Below are 13,797 nucleotides of genomic sequence, written 5' to 3'. Positions count from 1 at the left end.
GGAATGTTACAATGTGTGTGTTTATTGCCATTGTTAATGGAGCTTTTCTCCCTAGGACTCCACTGAAAATGGGCTCTTCTTGGCCCAGTGGACTTCCCCGGTCATCAAACTGAAATAAACAAATAAATACAAGGACTTTATCCAGTTTTGCTAACTGTATTTTGTTTTGATTCCTTTTCCAATCTCTGGTCCCTAGGTGGAACTGAAATCCATCTCCCTGTCCCAGGCAACTAATGCCATAATCCTAAATGTTTGCTCGCTGATCCCTACAGCTAGAAATGGATGAGATTTGTTGTCATATCTTTACATTTAGTTTGTTGCATATATTTATGATGCAGTGTTCCTAACATGATACCAACAAGAGTGAAGTACTTACTTCATAGAGACAGTATGCATCCAGTAAAAACTAAGCACAATGTAATAAAATCAAAAGGCTACAGATTAGCACACATTACCACACATTTGGCTCCTTTTCTCAAAAATATGAATGATCTTGAAAATGATTTCTTAACCAGAGGATATGACTCAAACATATTACATATGATCCTGGATCCCATTAGATTATAAAATAAACAATAACCATGTGTGGAATAGGCCTTTTGGAAGAATTATGCAATGAGGCCACCCTAACCCAAAAGAAGAGAAAGGTAAGGACAGTTGCATTCTAACTTACACCTGTGATTACAATACAATTAAAGCTATTGTTAAGAAGAACTGGGCCATCCTCACTAATAATCAGCAGCTTGTAGGGGTTTTAGGAGAACACCCTACTTTTGTTCAGAAAGAAGCATACGTGGCTATGTAGAAAAGAAAATCAAGGAACACCAGGATGACATGAGCACTAAAATCTGAGGGCCACCTAACTGCACTTTCTGTGAGTACTTGATAGAGTTATTTGAGTGCCCCTACCTTGAAAAGGACCAAGTGTAATGACTGCCTGCATTTTATGAGGGTAAGACTATGAATAAACTGAAAAGGAGGTTTTCAGGTCATACTTCTGACATCAGACATAAATGCCAGAGGAACGCCTTATCCAAACACTTATTAGAACACCTCCAGATATTCTGGTTTTAAATTTATCACTCTGGACTGTGTGGAAATAGATGAGCTTGAAAGGAACGTCAGTGGTGTTTTGGAGAAAAAAGAATTATGCTGGAAGCTGAAATTAAATGCATTCAGAAAACTGGGACTATACCACTATCACGCTATTAAGAGTATGTTGAATTTACGTAAGCTGCCACACAATCTGTAAAGGTTTTTTAAGGAATTTGTGAGGAAATATTTTTATGTACTAAAGGTACCAAGCATACTAAAAAAAATTAAAAATTATGTGCAGAATGTGTATAAATACACATACGGTTAGTTACTTTAATCCCAACCCAATTCTGATTTGATTAAATTGAGTACACTCTTCCATCACACCAAAGATTTAAACAGTAGATTCAATGCACATTTTTTCATGCCGCTATTACCATAAGTTTTGGAATAATTCTCCCATTTAGCATACTGGTGCATGCTCATGCACACAACTGCACACTTTTATACATTACCAGTATAGTTCATCTACTGTTTTCTGAATTTTTGTGTGGCTTTTCTACTGGTTTTAATTGAATAAACAATTTTTGGGTCTGTAAACATGAAAACTGTCATGACAGGTGTTTTTTTCCCTCTCAACTGCAAAGCATTGACATTTTTTTTCTGAGCTGCATACAACTTACTTTTAATTTATCTACCTATGTATATGATTTAGTTCTTGTCACAGACCTGATGAAGGTTTTATTGCATTAGCTTCCCGAAAGTGATTTTAGTTAAGTCAGTCTATTTATATTTATGTTATGCTTTTGTAAATATCTGAGTTTGGAATGTGGCTTGCAAGTAGGTACTGTTTTCCTTAACTAGGATTTAGTTTGATCTAATCAATAGTAGTGTGTGAGGGTGGGCACTTGCTGTTCTTAAATGCACTTTTACGGCCCCGTTTATGTTGTTTGCCTGGAATAGGCTGGTTTAAAATTAAATAATACATATATTTTCCACACCTACTTCTAAGTGTTTAACATTGTAAAGTAATTCTGATTTTTTGGTACTGAGGATCACTTGTATGTTACGAATAAAAGCTTATTGCTTTGGAACACTACCTGGGTTTCATGATTTTTTAAAACTATTGTGACTGAGCTCATCAACGAAATTTTAAGACTACTAGTTTTTCTCTTTTTTATTTTTTTTAACTTAGTAATATCCTTCAAATTTCAATGTGACAAAGTAAGAATAAAAAGGGGTACCAAAATACACTCCCATCCACTTCAGTGGGGAATAAATACCTTGCCTGAGTTGATAGCAGATTTCAGGGTGCCTTTACATACAAAATGCTACTCATTTAATATTATGAAAAGATAAGTTGACTTAAAATATGTCTGTATTACTCATAGCTGTATCTTCTATATGCCATAAATCAACAGCAGCAGAATTGTATTTTACTTGTAGTACCATGCACCTGTTCGGGCATTTTTACTATAACTGGCCACCACTATTGTTTTTTGGAAATTACCAACATATATATTCAGGAAGGAACCAGCCAGTAAAAATGAGTTTCTGCATTTAGTGTGAAAATATCAGAGGCATTTATTAAGCCACTCAAGTCTCTATTAATATTGCTTAAATGCAATGGCAAAAAAAAATAAAAAAATCCATCATTCATTCACTTTATACATCCAAGTCTATATTATCTACATATCTCAAGCATTATGTTAACAACCAAGAAACATATTCTTTAATTCAACATATTAAACTATCCTAACTTGCAAAATCCTTATTTATAAATTCCAAAGGACAGAATCTCAATCAAAGAAGAAGGGCAAAATTAAATATGAAAGAAGAATTACAAACTTGCCCAGAAACTGCACAAGTTACCATACTGGGTTTTCATTACTGAGTTTGTTTCTTGTGAAGCTTGTGTAGGAGCACAGAGTCTTCATGCTGAGATCCTGTATTAAGATTTACTTACAATTTTTTGGTAAAACTGCTGGAAAGAAAAATCTTATAATAAGACCAGAGTCCAATCACATTCTCTGCAGTTACTGAAACATAATCACAATGACTAGGCTAACTAACATGCCTGAGAAATTGAGCATTCAACCATTATTAGTATAAAAAACAGCTCTCCAGGGGTAAGCAGTAGTTTGGCTGTACATGCATATGAATTATATTGCACCAGATTATCTGATGATACCTGCTTACATAGCCTGTAACAAGCAACAGCTTGTAACTACAGACCAGTACTACATCACCTGGATACACACCACCCTCACAATTGTTTACTGTTCATAAAACATTCATCCCTGAAATGCTTTAATATTCTTTCAAAGTGTCAGTTATAAGCAAAATAATACATAAGGTGTGTTTACTCTGAAGAAAGGAAGGCAAAATGTTTTTTGGGTGGGGCAGTGACTTGACTTGCGTAACTAAGGAGTTATAGTGAGCTGTGGCTATAGTTCATCTGTGGTTGGGAAGTTTATCCATAAAGCTCAACATAACTTACCAGGAACTTTGTTTTATTCCATTTCTTTGTCAACTGTATTAACCCCAGTTCACAAGAGACACTCTGGAAGACAAGCTGTATAGCACAAATCTAGTGATAGCCTACCACTATTTTTTTTTGAGCAGCCCAGATACTATAGCTAAGATACATGACAAAAAGGAAGGTGAAAGAAACTAATACAGACACAAAAAACTTCCATGGGCAAGGAAAGAACATTCTGGGACTGAATCTTAAATTCCAGGGTCAAAAGCAGCACAGAGTACGCACAATTAACAGATTATTCTTTTCTCCCCTCTTTAATCCAGTATTGCTTAGGGGTATGCACTTCAGATATAAATTTATGTACATATTATTAGTAAGGAAGAAAAAGGCTACTACACTATGAAGTTCATTTTTGAAGTCTGAATACCATACTGTCATTTTTTCTGCCTACTAACTCTGATGATGACTTTTGTCAGACCAGAGCACTATTAATTGACACAGAAGCGACTGCTGTACATCGTGTTTTTAACATATAATTTCTAAAGTTTGTGAGAGATTCTCTTTGGAGTAACAGCAGTCTCCTGTACTTTTACCCTTGTGCTTTCTGAAAAACCACATTCCATTGTCCTGTACCATGAATGCGCTCTGCTTTCTCTTGTTACTTCATATGCTCATTCAAGTTTTCTGGTACGTTTCAGTCTAAATGCATACCTGCTATGTATTTCTCCCTGCTTAACCCATGCTAAATCTTTTACTACAAACATACTATTGTCAGCTTTGCAGTCTTGGTTTCATTATCCAAATTCTCTTAACTATGTCTTGAATGGGGGCAGTACAGCCACAACTACATATTGCAGTTCGAACGTTTCCATGGTGCTCTTTGAAGCAGGCTGGGATGGATGAAGAGCAGCACTACTGGTCACTACCAACAGAAGGGCTTTCAGAACAAAGAGGTAACCTCATAAATTAGTACATAAGCATGACATATCTGTCAGTGAAGCCAAACTTCTTGGTACATGAAGGCTGAATAACGAGTCAAATCACTGCTGCTGAATGTACATACAAGCGCTTCCTGTTTTACTTAGGCCTCAACCAAATACTGTGAGGTATTAGAAAATGTATTAATTTAAGTTAGTCTTTAGAACAAAAAGTGGTGAGGGCCAGTAACAAAAATGTGCCCATGGAGTACTGTTTAAACTTGCTCTGACAATGCAGCTGTTCAGAAGTGCAAAGGCAAAGTCAAATGCCTTCACATTTGGTGCAAAGAGCATGCAACAGCTGGTTTCCAATGTCCCTTTTTCCTGATTCAGTAACTAAAATGAAATGCAGTTCATCACATCTGTGGAAGGGCTTCTTGGCCTTGTTCTGTAATGCTATCATTTCTGTCTGCAGCCGCCCATGTTCCAAATGGTTCCTGGGATCGAACACTCCTGTTCATTGTAGACATGCGCCTTTTGTCTTTGGAGAAAAAACTAAACCTAAAAAAAAAAAAAAAAAAAAAAATTATTCTCAAGAAATCCATTGTCTTACACAGTATGAAATGGGTCTTATAATACTGAATTGGGCATGAGCACAATTCACAACAAATATTTACTTAACATAGCTCCTTTGTTTTTAAATGGCAGTGTGGCTGCTGAACCTGCTTCTGAAACAAGAATTATATGTTCTTGTTTAATGACCCCTGGATGAATCAAACATCGTTCAGCATCACTGCTGTAGGTGAATATTAATAGGACCAAGGCCGCAAGGTGAATGCTTTCTATGCATGCCAGTAGTGAGCTTAGATCACATCCCCAAAAAAGTGTATGTGTGTGAGCATGCATGTTTATGTGGGGTTAAAAAGAATCTAAAACCATTAAAGCATTTCTAGAACAACCTAATATTAAGCATTTTAGCATAGGAAACAAGTACACCATGCATAATAAAACATACACAGACATGGCACATACAGTCTTGCACATAAGACCAAAGTTTTGTTTGCTTTAGTAGTCTACAGTTCCAACACAAGACATGCAGAAACACAACCCCTAATAAAAGCAGTCACAGATTAATGGCACAGACCCCATGTGACTGAGTGTGGGTACAAAACCTTTTAACAGATGACAACTATGACGTAATGAAGACAGCAGTACAACGGGTGAGGGGGTCATCAACATGTTGCTGGAATGAAATGAACTCTGTGTTCTTTGTTGTATTGCAAGTGGCACATTTTAAAAAAGTAGTGAGAGAGTATCAAAAAATGTAAAGAATGTTAGAAGGACTGGTACTGTATGCACAGATGTGGGATAATAACTAAATTGGGATATTTTCTAAGAGAATCAGAGGATTTACAGTGGGGGGCCAATTGTATCTGAGTGTGCATTACAGTACCTTTAATCTAAGGTGACAGGAGAGTAAGGACACAAAAACAGTAGAAAGTGGAGTTAAGGATGAATAGAGGTGGCAGTGTATACTGCCTAAAGCCTCAGCAAAAATAAGTATGTCACATACTACAAATACAAGAGAAGGCACTGACATGGCATTGGATTGCACTAGATAAAGACAAGGAAGTTGTAGCTATTTGACTCAGGGTTTAAAATAAAGCCAATAAGACTGAAGCAGGCAGGGCACTGTGTTATTTTGAATGGGATAACATTCAAAGTGTAGGGACTAATGGTAACATAAGGTAGGAGAGCAAGTTGAGATGTTACTGGAAGATGGAATTGAAAATGTGCAAACACCACTTCATGCAGAAGAAAGTACAGTTGTCTACACTTACCATAAATGCAGATGTTCGAGCGTCTACACTGTTGCAGTCATCACATTTGGGTTATCTCTGCTGGGGTAGTCCTCGGCCAGCCTGAATTCCATAGTCTTAGTATTTCTGTATTGGTTGCTGTCACCTGAAGACTGACGTCAGGTCGTCAGTGGTATAAAGGAAGGCAGCCGATGCCATTACATCAGTTTTTCTTGCCCTAACCGGTCAGGAGCCCCCAAAGTAGGAGGCCAGGCTCTGGTGGTAAGATCCCACCAGTGGAAAAGAAATTTCAATATGCCCCTTGTAAGGAAAGGAGAACAACAAGAAAGAAAGGTAACAATAAGAAAAAGGGGGAGGGGGGGGCAGGACTGCAACAGTGAAGACACTCGAACATCCACATTTATGTACTATGTACTATATTCTTCATGTTTCACTGTTACAGTCATCACATTTGGGTAGATTCCCAAAGCTGAGGAAATGGGTGGAGGGAGTCAAGGAAGCTAGAGGCTGGCTAGCATGCCCTGCAAGACTGCAGAGGCAAAACCTGCCCTGGATTTAGAAAAGAGAGGCAGGTGGTAATGTTTAGTAAAGGTGTGAACAGATGTCCAGGTGGCAGCCTCCAGGATGTCCCTGGTGGGGACTCCTCTGAGGAATGCTGCAGAAGTGGAGGCTGCTCTGGTGGAGTGGGTCTTGACCCCCTTGGGGGGAGGCTTGCCACGCTGTTTGTAGCAGAAACGGATGCAGTGTGCTACCCATTTGGAAATGGTTGGTTCGGAGATGGTTTTGCCCTCTTTCCCTGTAGGAAAGCTAACCAGCAGTTGATCAGATTTTCTGAAGGGTTTAGTCCTGTCCATATAGTATCTGAGCTGTCTATGCACATCTAGAGAGTGCAGAATCCTTTCCCCCTTGTTTTGAGGGTTAGGAAAGATGGTGGGCAAATGGATGGATTAGTTGAGAGCCACACTGGACACCACCTTGGGCATGAAGGATGGATTAGCTCTGAGGGATAACCTGTCTGCATGAAAGATGATGAGGGGTTTCACTGGCATGAGTGCTTGAGCTCAGAGACTCTTCTGGCTGAAGTGATGGCCAGAAGGAAGGCAGTCTTCCAGGAGAGAAATTTTAGCTCTGCAGAAGAAGCTGGTTCAAATGGAAGCAGGGTGAGCTTTTCCAAGACAAAGTTAAGGTCCCAAGCTGATGTTGGTACCCTTCTGGGAAGCCTCAAATTGTTAGCGCCTCTGAGGAACTGCTTGATCAGAGGGTGTGAAAAAAGAGGCTGCTCAGTGGGAAAATGAGTGGAAATAGCAGAGGCATGAAATTTTATAGGGGAGAAAGCGATACCACTGTGTAGAAGGTCAGCTAAGTAATCCAGGATGACAGGGATGGAGGGCTGTGCCATATTGGCCCCCTTAGCCTGGATCCAGGTGCAGAACCTTTTCATAGGTTCATAGGTGCAGAACCTTTTCATAGGTTCACAGGTAGGTACTAGGCTATTGGCCCTAGGGCATAATTAAGCCTAGCCAAAAATTTTTTTGCTTACGCTTCCCTCCCAAGTGGTCTAGTTTCCAGCGCTCCTGTCTAGCAGGGCCACCGAAGTGATTCCCGGGGTGAATTTCCTGTTTCCCATCCACTCATCAAGATTCCTCTTGAAGAGCGCTAATGAGGAGCTCTGCCTCACATTTATGAGGACCCTATTCCAGAGCAAGGGAAGTCTCTGGGACACGAACCTGTCCCTACAACAAGTCCTGTTTATTGTTGATGTCAGGTTTATGTACCTTGAGCGAGTAGCTCTGGTGGATTGGGTTTTTCTTAAGTGGAGCATTTCTAGCAATTCAGGGTTTGACATAGCCTTGTATGTCAGGTAGAGATTACCTCTGAGTAGCCGGTACACGACCAAGTACAGTCGGAGTTTTTTTAGCCTCATGGCATAGGGCAACTGTTTGAAGCCCATTGTCCTCTTTGTGAGGTACTTTTGAGGCTTCTCCAGTTGTTGCAGATGTCTTGTTAGGTACATCCCAAACGGGGCATTATATTCAATAACTGGTCTAATGAGTGATGAGTAGAGGGGGAAAATAACATCCTTATTCCTGGATGCAAACCTTTTTGTGATAAAGTGGGCCATGTAGAAGGATTTTCTAACCACTTTAGCAATATGGTTGTCGAAGGAGAGGTTACTGTCCACCTGAGTCCCTAGGTCTCTTATCACACTCTCCATGGTAAGTGGGCTACCACCTATGTTGTAATTCATAGGTACTTATTTTTTCCCAAAGGGGATGACAATGCCCTTTTTGGCATTTAGCTTGAGGCCGTGGTTTTGGCACCATGTATCTGTGTCCATAAGATCCTTTTAAAGGATATCTATGTCAGTATGGGGTCTCAATTATGGCACCCAGTTTGCAGTCGTCTGCGAACTTTGTTAGCCATAGTCCCTCTGTGTTTGCTTGTACCTCCGAGAAGTAGATACCGAACAGGAGGGGTCCCAGGACTGAGCCCTGTGGTACACCACTAGTCACCAGTTTGGAGTCGGATCTAGCGTTTCCTATTCTCACTGAATGGGTTCTATCCGTGAGCCAGTTAGCAACCCATCTTGTAATGTAGGGGGTTATATTTAGGTTGGTGAGTTTGTCAATAATTCCCGAGTGGGGAATGGTATCAAAGGTCTTTGCAAGATCAAGGTATGCTGTGTGAATCACCTTTCCCTCATCTATTGCTTTAGTGACCATTTCAAAAAAGTTTACCAGATTTAGGAGACCAGACCTTCCTTTTACGAACCCAAACTGGGTGGGGTCAAGGGTTTGTAGGTTCCCAATGTCTTTGTTTATGAGTTCCATGATGATGCACTCCATGGCCTTGCAGATGAGACTAGTCAGGCTCATGGGGCGGTAATTCCCGGGGTCAGTGGTGGCACCTCCTTTGTGGAGTGGTATAACTGTTGCCATGCGCCACTCTGTGGGCACACAGCCTGAGGTGAGGCTGTGGTTAAACATGGTATTAAGGTGAGGGATTAATTCATTTTGGAGTTCATGTAGTACGCAGCCTGGGATGCTGTCTGGTCCCATGGATGCTGTGTTTCTTGCCTTGGAAAGTGCTATTTTCACCTGAGTGTCTGTGATTTTAGGGGCAGTACAATCTTCTGGTATGGAAATGGGCCCTTTGGGGGGTGAGGGAGGGGTGAAGTTTGCACTGAACCTATCTGCCAGTATATTGGCGATGTCAGTTGGTTCCGTGAATTTTGATCCATTATGCTGTAGCTCAGAGCAGATCTGCGAGTTGTTATTTAGGTTTCTGACATAGCTAAAAAATGCTTTGTGATTGTCTTTGGTGTCTGTTGCGATTTTTCTTTCAAAGCTCGCCTTAGAGGTTTTTATGAGGGTTCTTAGCTTTTTGCTAAGGTTGGTCAGGGAGCACCTCCATTCCTGGGTTTTTACTCTTTTTTGCAATAATTTCTTCCTTCTGTTATAGACCTTATTTATGGCCGGGGTCCACCAGACTGGTTTCTTATTTTTGGAGGAGTGGGTCTTGGTCTTGTTTGGGATAACACAGTCCATGCACTCATGTAGGTGCTTGTACAGTGCTTTTGTGTAGGATATAGCAGATTCAATCATATTGCCTTTCTGCTGGGGAGTAGCGAAGTTTGCCACCTCTGTCTTGAGTAGCATAAAATTCGCCTTGGAGAAGTTTTTCACCATGGTTTCATTTCGGGTGGGGGGTGAGGGTGGTATGTGGATATCTAGGGTGATGAGTTTATGATCTGATCTGACCAATGAGTTTACCACAGGTATGGAGCATTTGTCCCTCATGTTGGTGATGACCAGGTCCAGTATATCTTTACCTCTTGTGGGGGTGTAAATAAGCTGGTCCAGTGCATTGGACTATGTACTCCAGGAAGCGCTGAGCTTCTTATCTGCATAAGACTTTCTGATGCTAGGACATCTTGCCTCTTGGATAACATTCAGAACCTATTTACTGAGGAGGGCAGATTGGTCACGGGTCAGCTTATAAGCCAAGCTACCAAACTGAGTGTCTGCTATTGGGGGTGCATGAGTTCCCCTCCCCTCTGGGTTAGGAGGATGGGAATCTGAGGAAGATTCCATGGGGGCATTGGGGACAGGCTTTGCAGCAAGGTATCAGTGCTGTCTGGGCCAGTCTGGGGCTATGAGAATGGTCCTTGGTCTTTCCTCCCTTATTTTGATTGGTACCTTGGGAATGAGAGGTAGGGGAGGAAAGGCATAGACCGAGAGGTTTACCCAGGGGAAGGACAGGGCATCTACTTTCCATGTCATGCAGTGATGCTCCCTGGTGCAGAATTTGCTGAGCTGATGGTTGGTGTGGGAGGCAAACAGGTCAACTTCAGGGGTTCCCCATTTCTGAGTTATTAGTAAGAAGGTGTTTCTGTTGAGCTGCCGCTCGTGGGGGTCCAAGAGTTTTCTGCTTAATTGGTCTACCAGGGAGCTGAGAGAGCCCGGCAGGTATTGTGCTAACAGGTGTAGATGCATGGAAGAGGCTGTGAACCAAAGGGTCATGGGCAGCCTGCACAGCGGGTAGGAGTGAGTCCATCTCTGCTTGTTGATGTACTACATCACTCTGGTGTTGAATGTTTTGATCAGGAGAACCCCTGGAGAGAGAAGGGATTTGAAAGCTATCAAGGCCTGCGGCACTGCCATCATCTCTTTTACACTGATGTGCATGGGGAGTTGCTGGGGGTTCCATTGGCCCTGTATGCACCTGCCGTCCAGGTGTACACACCAAGTGTAGTCTGATGCATCTGTGGTGAGGGTCTGGGTGGTGGGGTGTGGTGAGAAGGGCAGTCCCTTGATGTGGGAGCAGGATGTTGCACACCAAAGAAATTCCTCACAAAGGCAAGGAATAATAGGTAAAAGAGTTTCCAGCTCTTGAGAGTGTTGACACCAAAGGCTCTTTAGGCATCATTGAAGTTTCCTCATATGTAGTCTGGCATATGGTATAAGGAGTATGCAAGATGCTATGAAGCCCAGGGCTTGCAGGATTTCCCTTGTAGAAAGCTGGGGCCTGGTGGCCAGTTGAGAGAAGTAAGCTGATAGGAAACTTTGTTTCTCTGGTGTTAGGCATGCCATCTGGGATGCTGTGTCCAGACTTGCTCCCAGGAAGATTATCCTTTTGGTGGGTACCTGTTTGGATTTCTTTTCATTGATTGTGTACCCTAAGGAGGTTAGAAGGTCCTTTACAAAGGCCAGGTCTTTGAGCAGCTTTTCCTGGCTGTCTGCCTGAATAAGGCAGTCGTCTAAGTAGGGGTAAATTTGGATATTTCGTTGTCTGCAAAAAGCAATGGTCGGAGCCAGACAGTTTGTGAAAACTCTGGGAGCAGTAGATAAGCCAAAGGGAAGTGCAGAGAACCAAAAGTGTTGAGAGCCTGCCCTGAAGCGAAGATATTTTCTGCAGGACTCCCTGATGGGAATGTGGAGGTAGGCCACTTTTAGGTCCAGGGTGACTAGCCAAGCATCCTTGGACAGCATGGGTTGCAGCTGCTGAAGGGTTAGTATTTTGAATTTTGGGATTACTAGGAAGGTGTTTAGAATGGATAGATCGAGGATGGGGCGCCAGGTGCCCTATTTTCTGGGTACCAGAAAAAGTCTGGAGTAGAAGTCTTGGCCTATCTGCTCTGCAGGAACGTGTTCTACTGCTCCCAAGGAGAGTAGGGCATGGATTTGCTTCTGAGTCTCTGCCCACTGATTTGGTGGTAGACCTGGGAACACTTTTGGGGTTAGAAGGGTGTGGAAGGAGAATTTGTACCCCTGAGACACAATGTTCAGAACCCATTGGTCCTTGGTAATGGTGGCCCAGGTGCTTGAGTGAGAGTTTTCCTCCTAGGAATATGTGATGGTGGGCAGAGGCAAGGGGGGAGTCATTGTGAGTTTTTACCATAAGGGGGTGGCTTAGAACTGCCTGGTTTTGAAGTGGAGGCAGTCCACTGCTTAGACCTCTGCAATCCATGGGACTGCTGTCTTGGAGGTCCGTAATAGCGTCGGCTGCCTTCCTTTATACCACTGACAACCTGACGTCAGTCTTCAGGAGACAGCAACCGACGCAGAAATACTAAGTCTATGGTATTCAGACTGGCCGAGGGCTTCCCCAGCAGGGATAATCCAAATGTGATAACTGCAACAGTGAAACATGAAGAACATTATGATGATGGGGTGAAGTGCTGGATTAAGTAAACAGAAAGTGTCCAGAGAACTACAGTCATCGGTCTTTGGAACTAACAGCCCTACAATAACCAATGTACAATTGTAAATCCTATAAAATTCTGACTGCTTACTAATGCTTACTTTTGTAAATAAGGGTGGTGCAGTGGCTAGCATTGTCGCCTCACAGCAAGAGTTTCTCCATTTCGATTCTTGGCTGGGGAGCCTTCTGTGCGGAGTCTGCATGTCCTCCTTGCATTCACGTGGGTTTCCTCAGGATGCTCCGGTTTCTTCCCAAATGCTAAAGACATGCATCTTGAGCATTTCTCCCCAGGCCTCCACTGATAATGGGCTCTGTCTATATAAAAGAAATAAATGGCTATTTTGTATCTTAGTAACATTTTCCTCCTGTACATAATATAGCTGCCTTAAATTCTTTGCCATTCCTACAAACAAAGGATATCCCTACTTGAATTTCTTTCTCAGGAATTTGACTCCATTCCAGTATTTAATGCCTTTTATCCTTAGTGCATATCTTCCTTAAGGCTCTACATACCTGCCAATGCTTAATCTAAATGACAGAGTACCAACTTAAAAGTATGTCAAGACCATATTATCTGTGTAACTTACCTCTGCTTCCAACACTTAATCAAATATTTGTAGAATACTACTCATTGTAGATACCGTCTCTGTCATAAGCAATGTTTATTGTATGCAATGACCTGTGTATATTATTTGCTTCTCAGTAACATGAAACCAACTCTGTAGTACTTTAGGTAAATTGTGCATTTCCTATATGCTTATACAATCATTTAAAATGCTGTTATATAATTTTGTATGTTTCAGTTGCTTGTACATTAACTTTAAAATGCTACTGCACACACTACATATTCTGTTTTGTATAATTTACTGTAAAAGCCTAATGTACAAACCTTGTGTTTCCTCTGGCCTGGGTTATGACTGAAAAGGAGCTCTAGAGCAATCCACATCTGTGGTTAACAATTTTAAAATACAAATAAATAATAAGACTTGGTGAGAAAAGAGACTACAAGGTAGGAAAAAGTAAAGCTAGAGAAGATGGATGGGGAATGACATAGAGAAGTGTGTAAAGAGGACAGGTGATAGAGCAACGAGGGGAAAAAGCCTAGATGACAAGGAAGGGAGCAGGCCAAAGGAGGGAAGCATAACTTAAAAGGAAAAGATGAGGAAGAGGCAGGACAAAGACAAGCTGAGGTGGGACACAAAGACAGCAAGCAAGAGGGAGAGATCCCAGGACAGGTAGAGAATGAAAGAGGACTATAGGCAGCGACAGTTCAGGGAGACAAAGGAATGGAGGTCTGGCAGAGAATCAGAAAGGAAGTCAGACTGCATGAGCTAAAGGA

At 41.7% G+C, this 13,797-nt stretch overlaps 1 protein-coding gene across 6 annotated transcripts in view; it reads right to left on the bottom strand.

Moving 5' to 3' along the window:
• Positions 1–2,582: 2,582 nt before the first annotated feature.
• The window catches only part of RILPL1 (Rab interacting lysosomal protein like 1), an 877,667-nt gene continuing 866,452 nt past the window's right edge, over positions 2,583–13,797 (bottom strand). For 3 of the 6 annotated variants that reach the window (XM_044068557.1, XM_044068558.1, XM_044068563.1), the window contains one exon: positions 2,583–4,995. In XM_044068557.1, the coding sequence (XP_043924492.1) occupies positions 4,851–4,995 (145 nt within the window). In that variant the 3' untranslated portion in view covers positions 2,583–4,850. The remainder of the gene's footprint in view (positions 4,996–13,797) is intronic. The other 3 variants (XM_044068559.1, XM_044068564.1, XM_044068562.1) reach the window with 2 other exon arrangements.

The sequence above is a fragment of the Protopterus annectens genome, chromosome 4.part0 (genome assembly GCF_019279795.1).
Source record: "Protopterus annectens isolate FY-2018-M chromosome 4.part0, PAN1.0, whole genome shotgun sequence".
NCBI classification, from domain to species: domain Eukaryota; kingdom Metazoa; phylum Chordata; order Ceratodontiformes; family Protopteridae; genus Protopterus; species Protopterus annectens.
The sequence above is the reverse complement of the archived record's forward strand: the minus strand, read 5'-3'. Positions and strand labels throughout refer to the sequence as shown.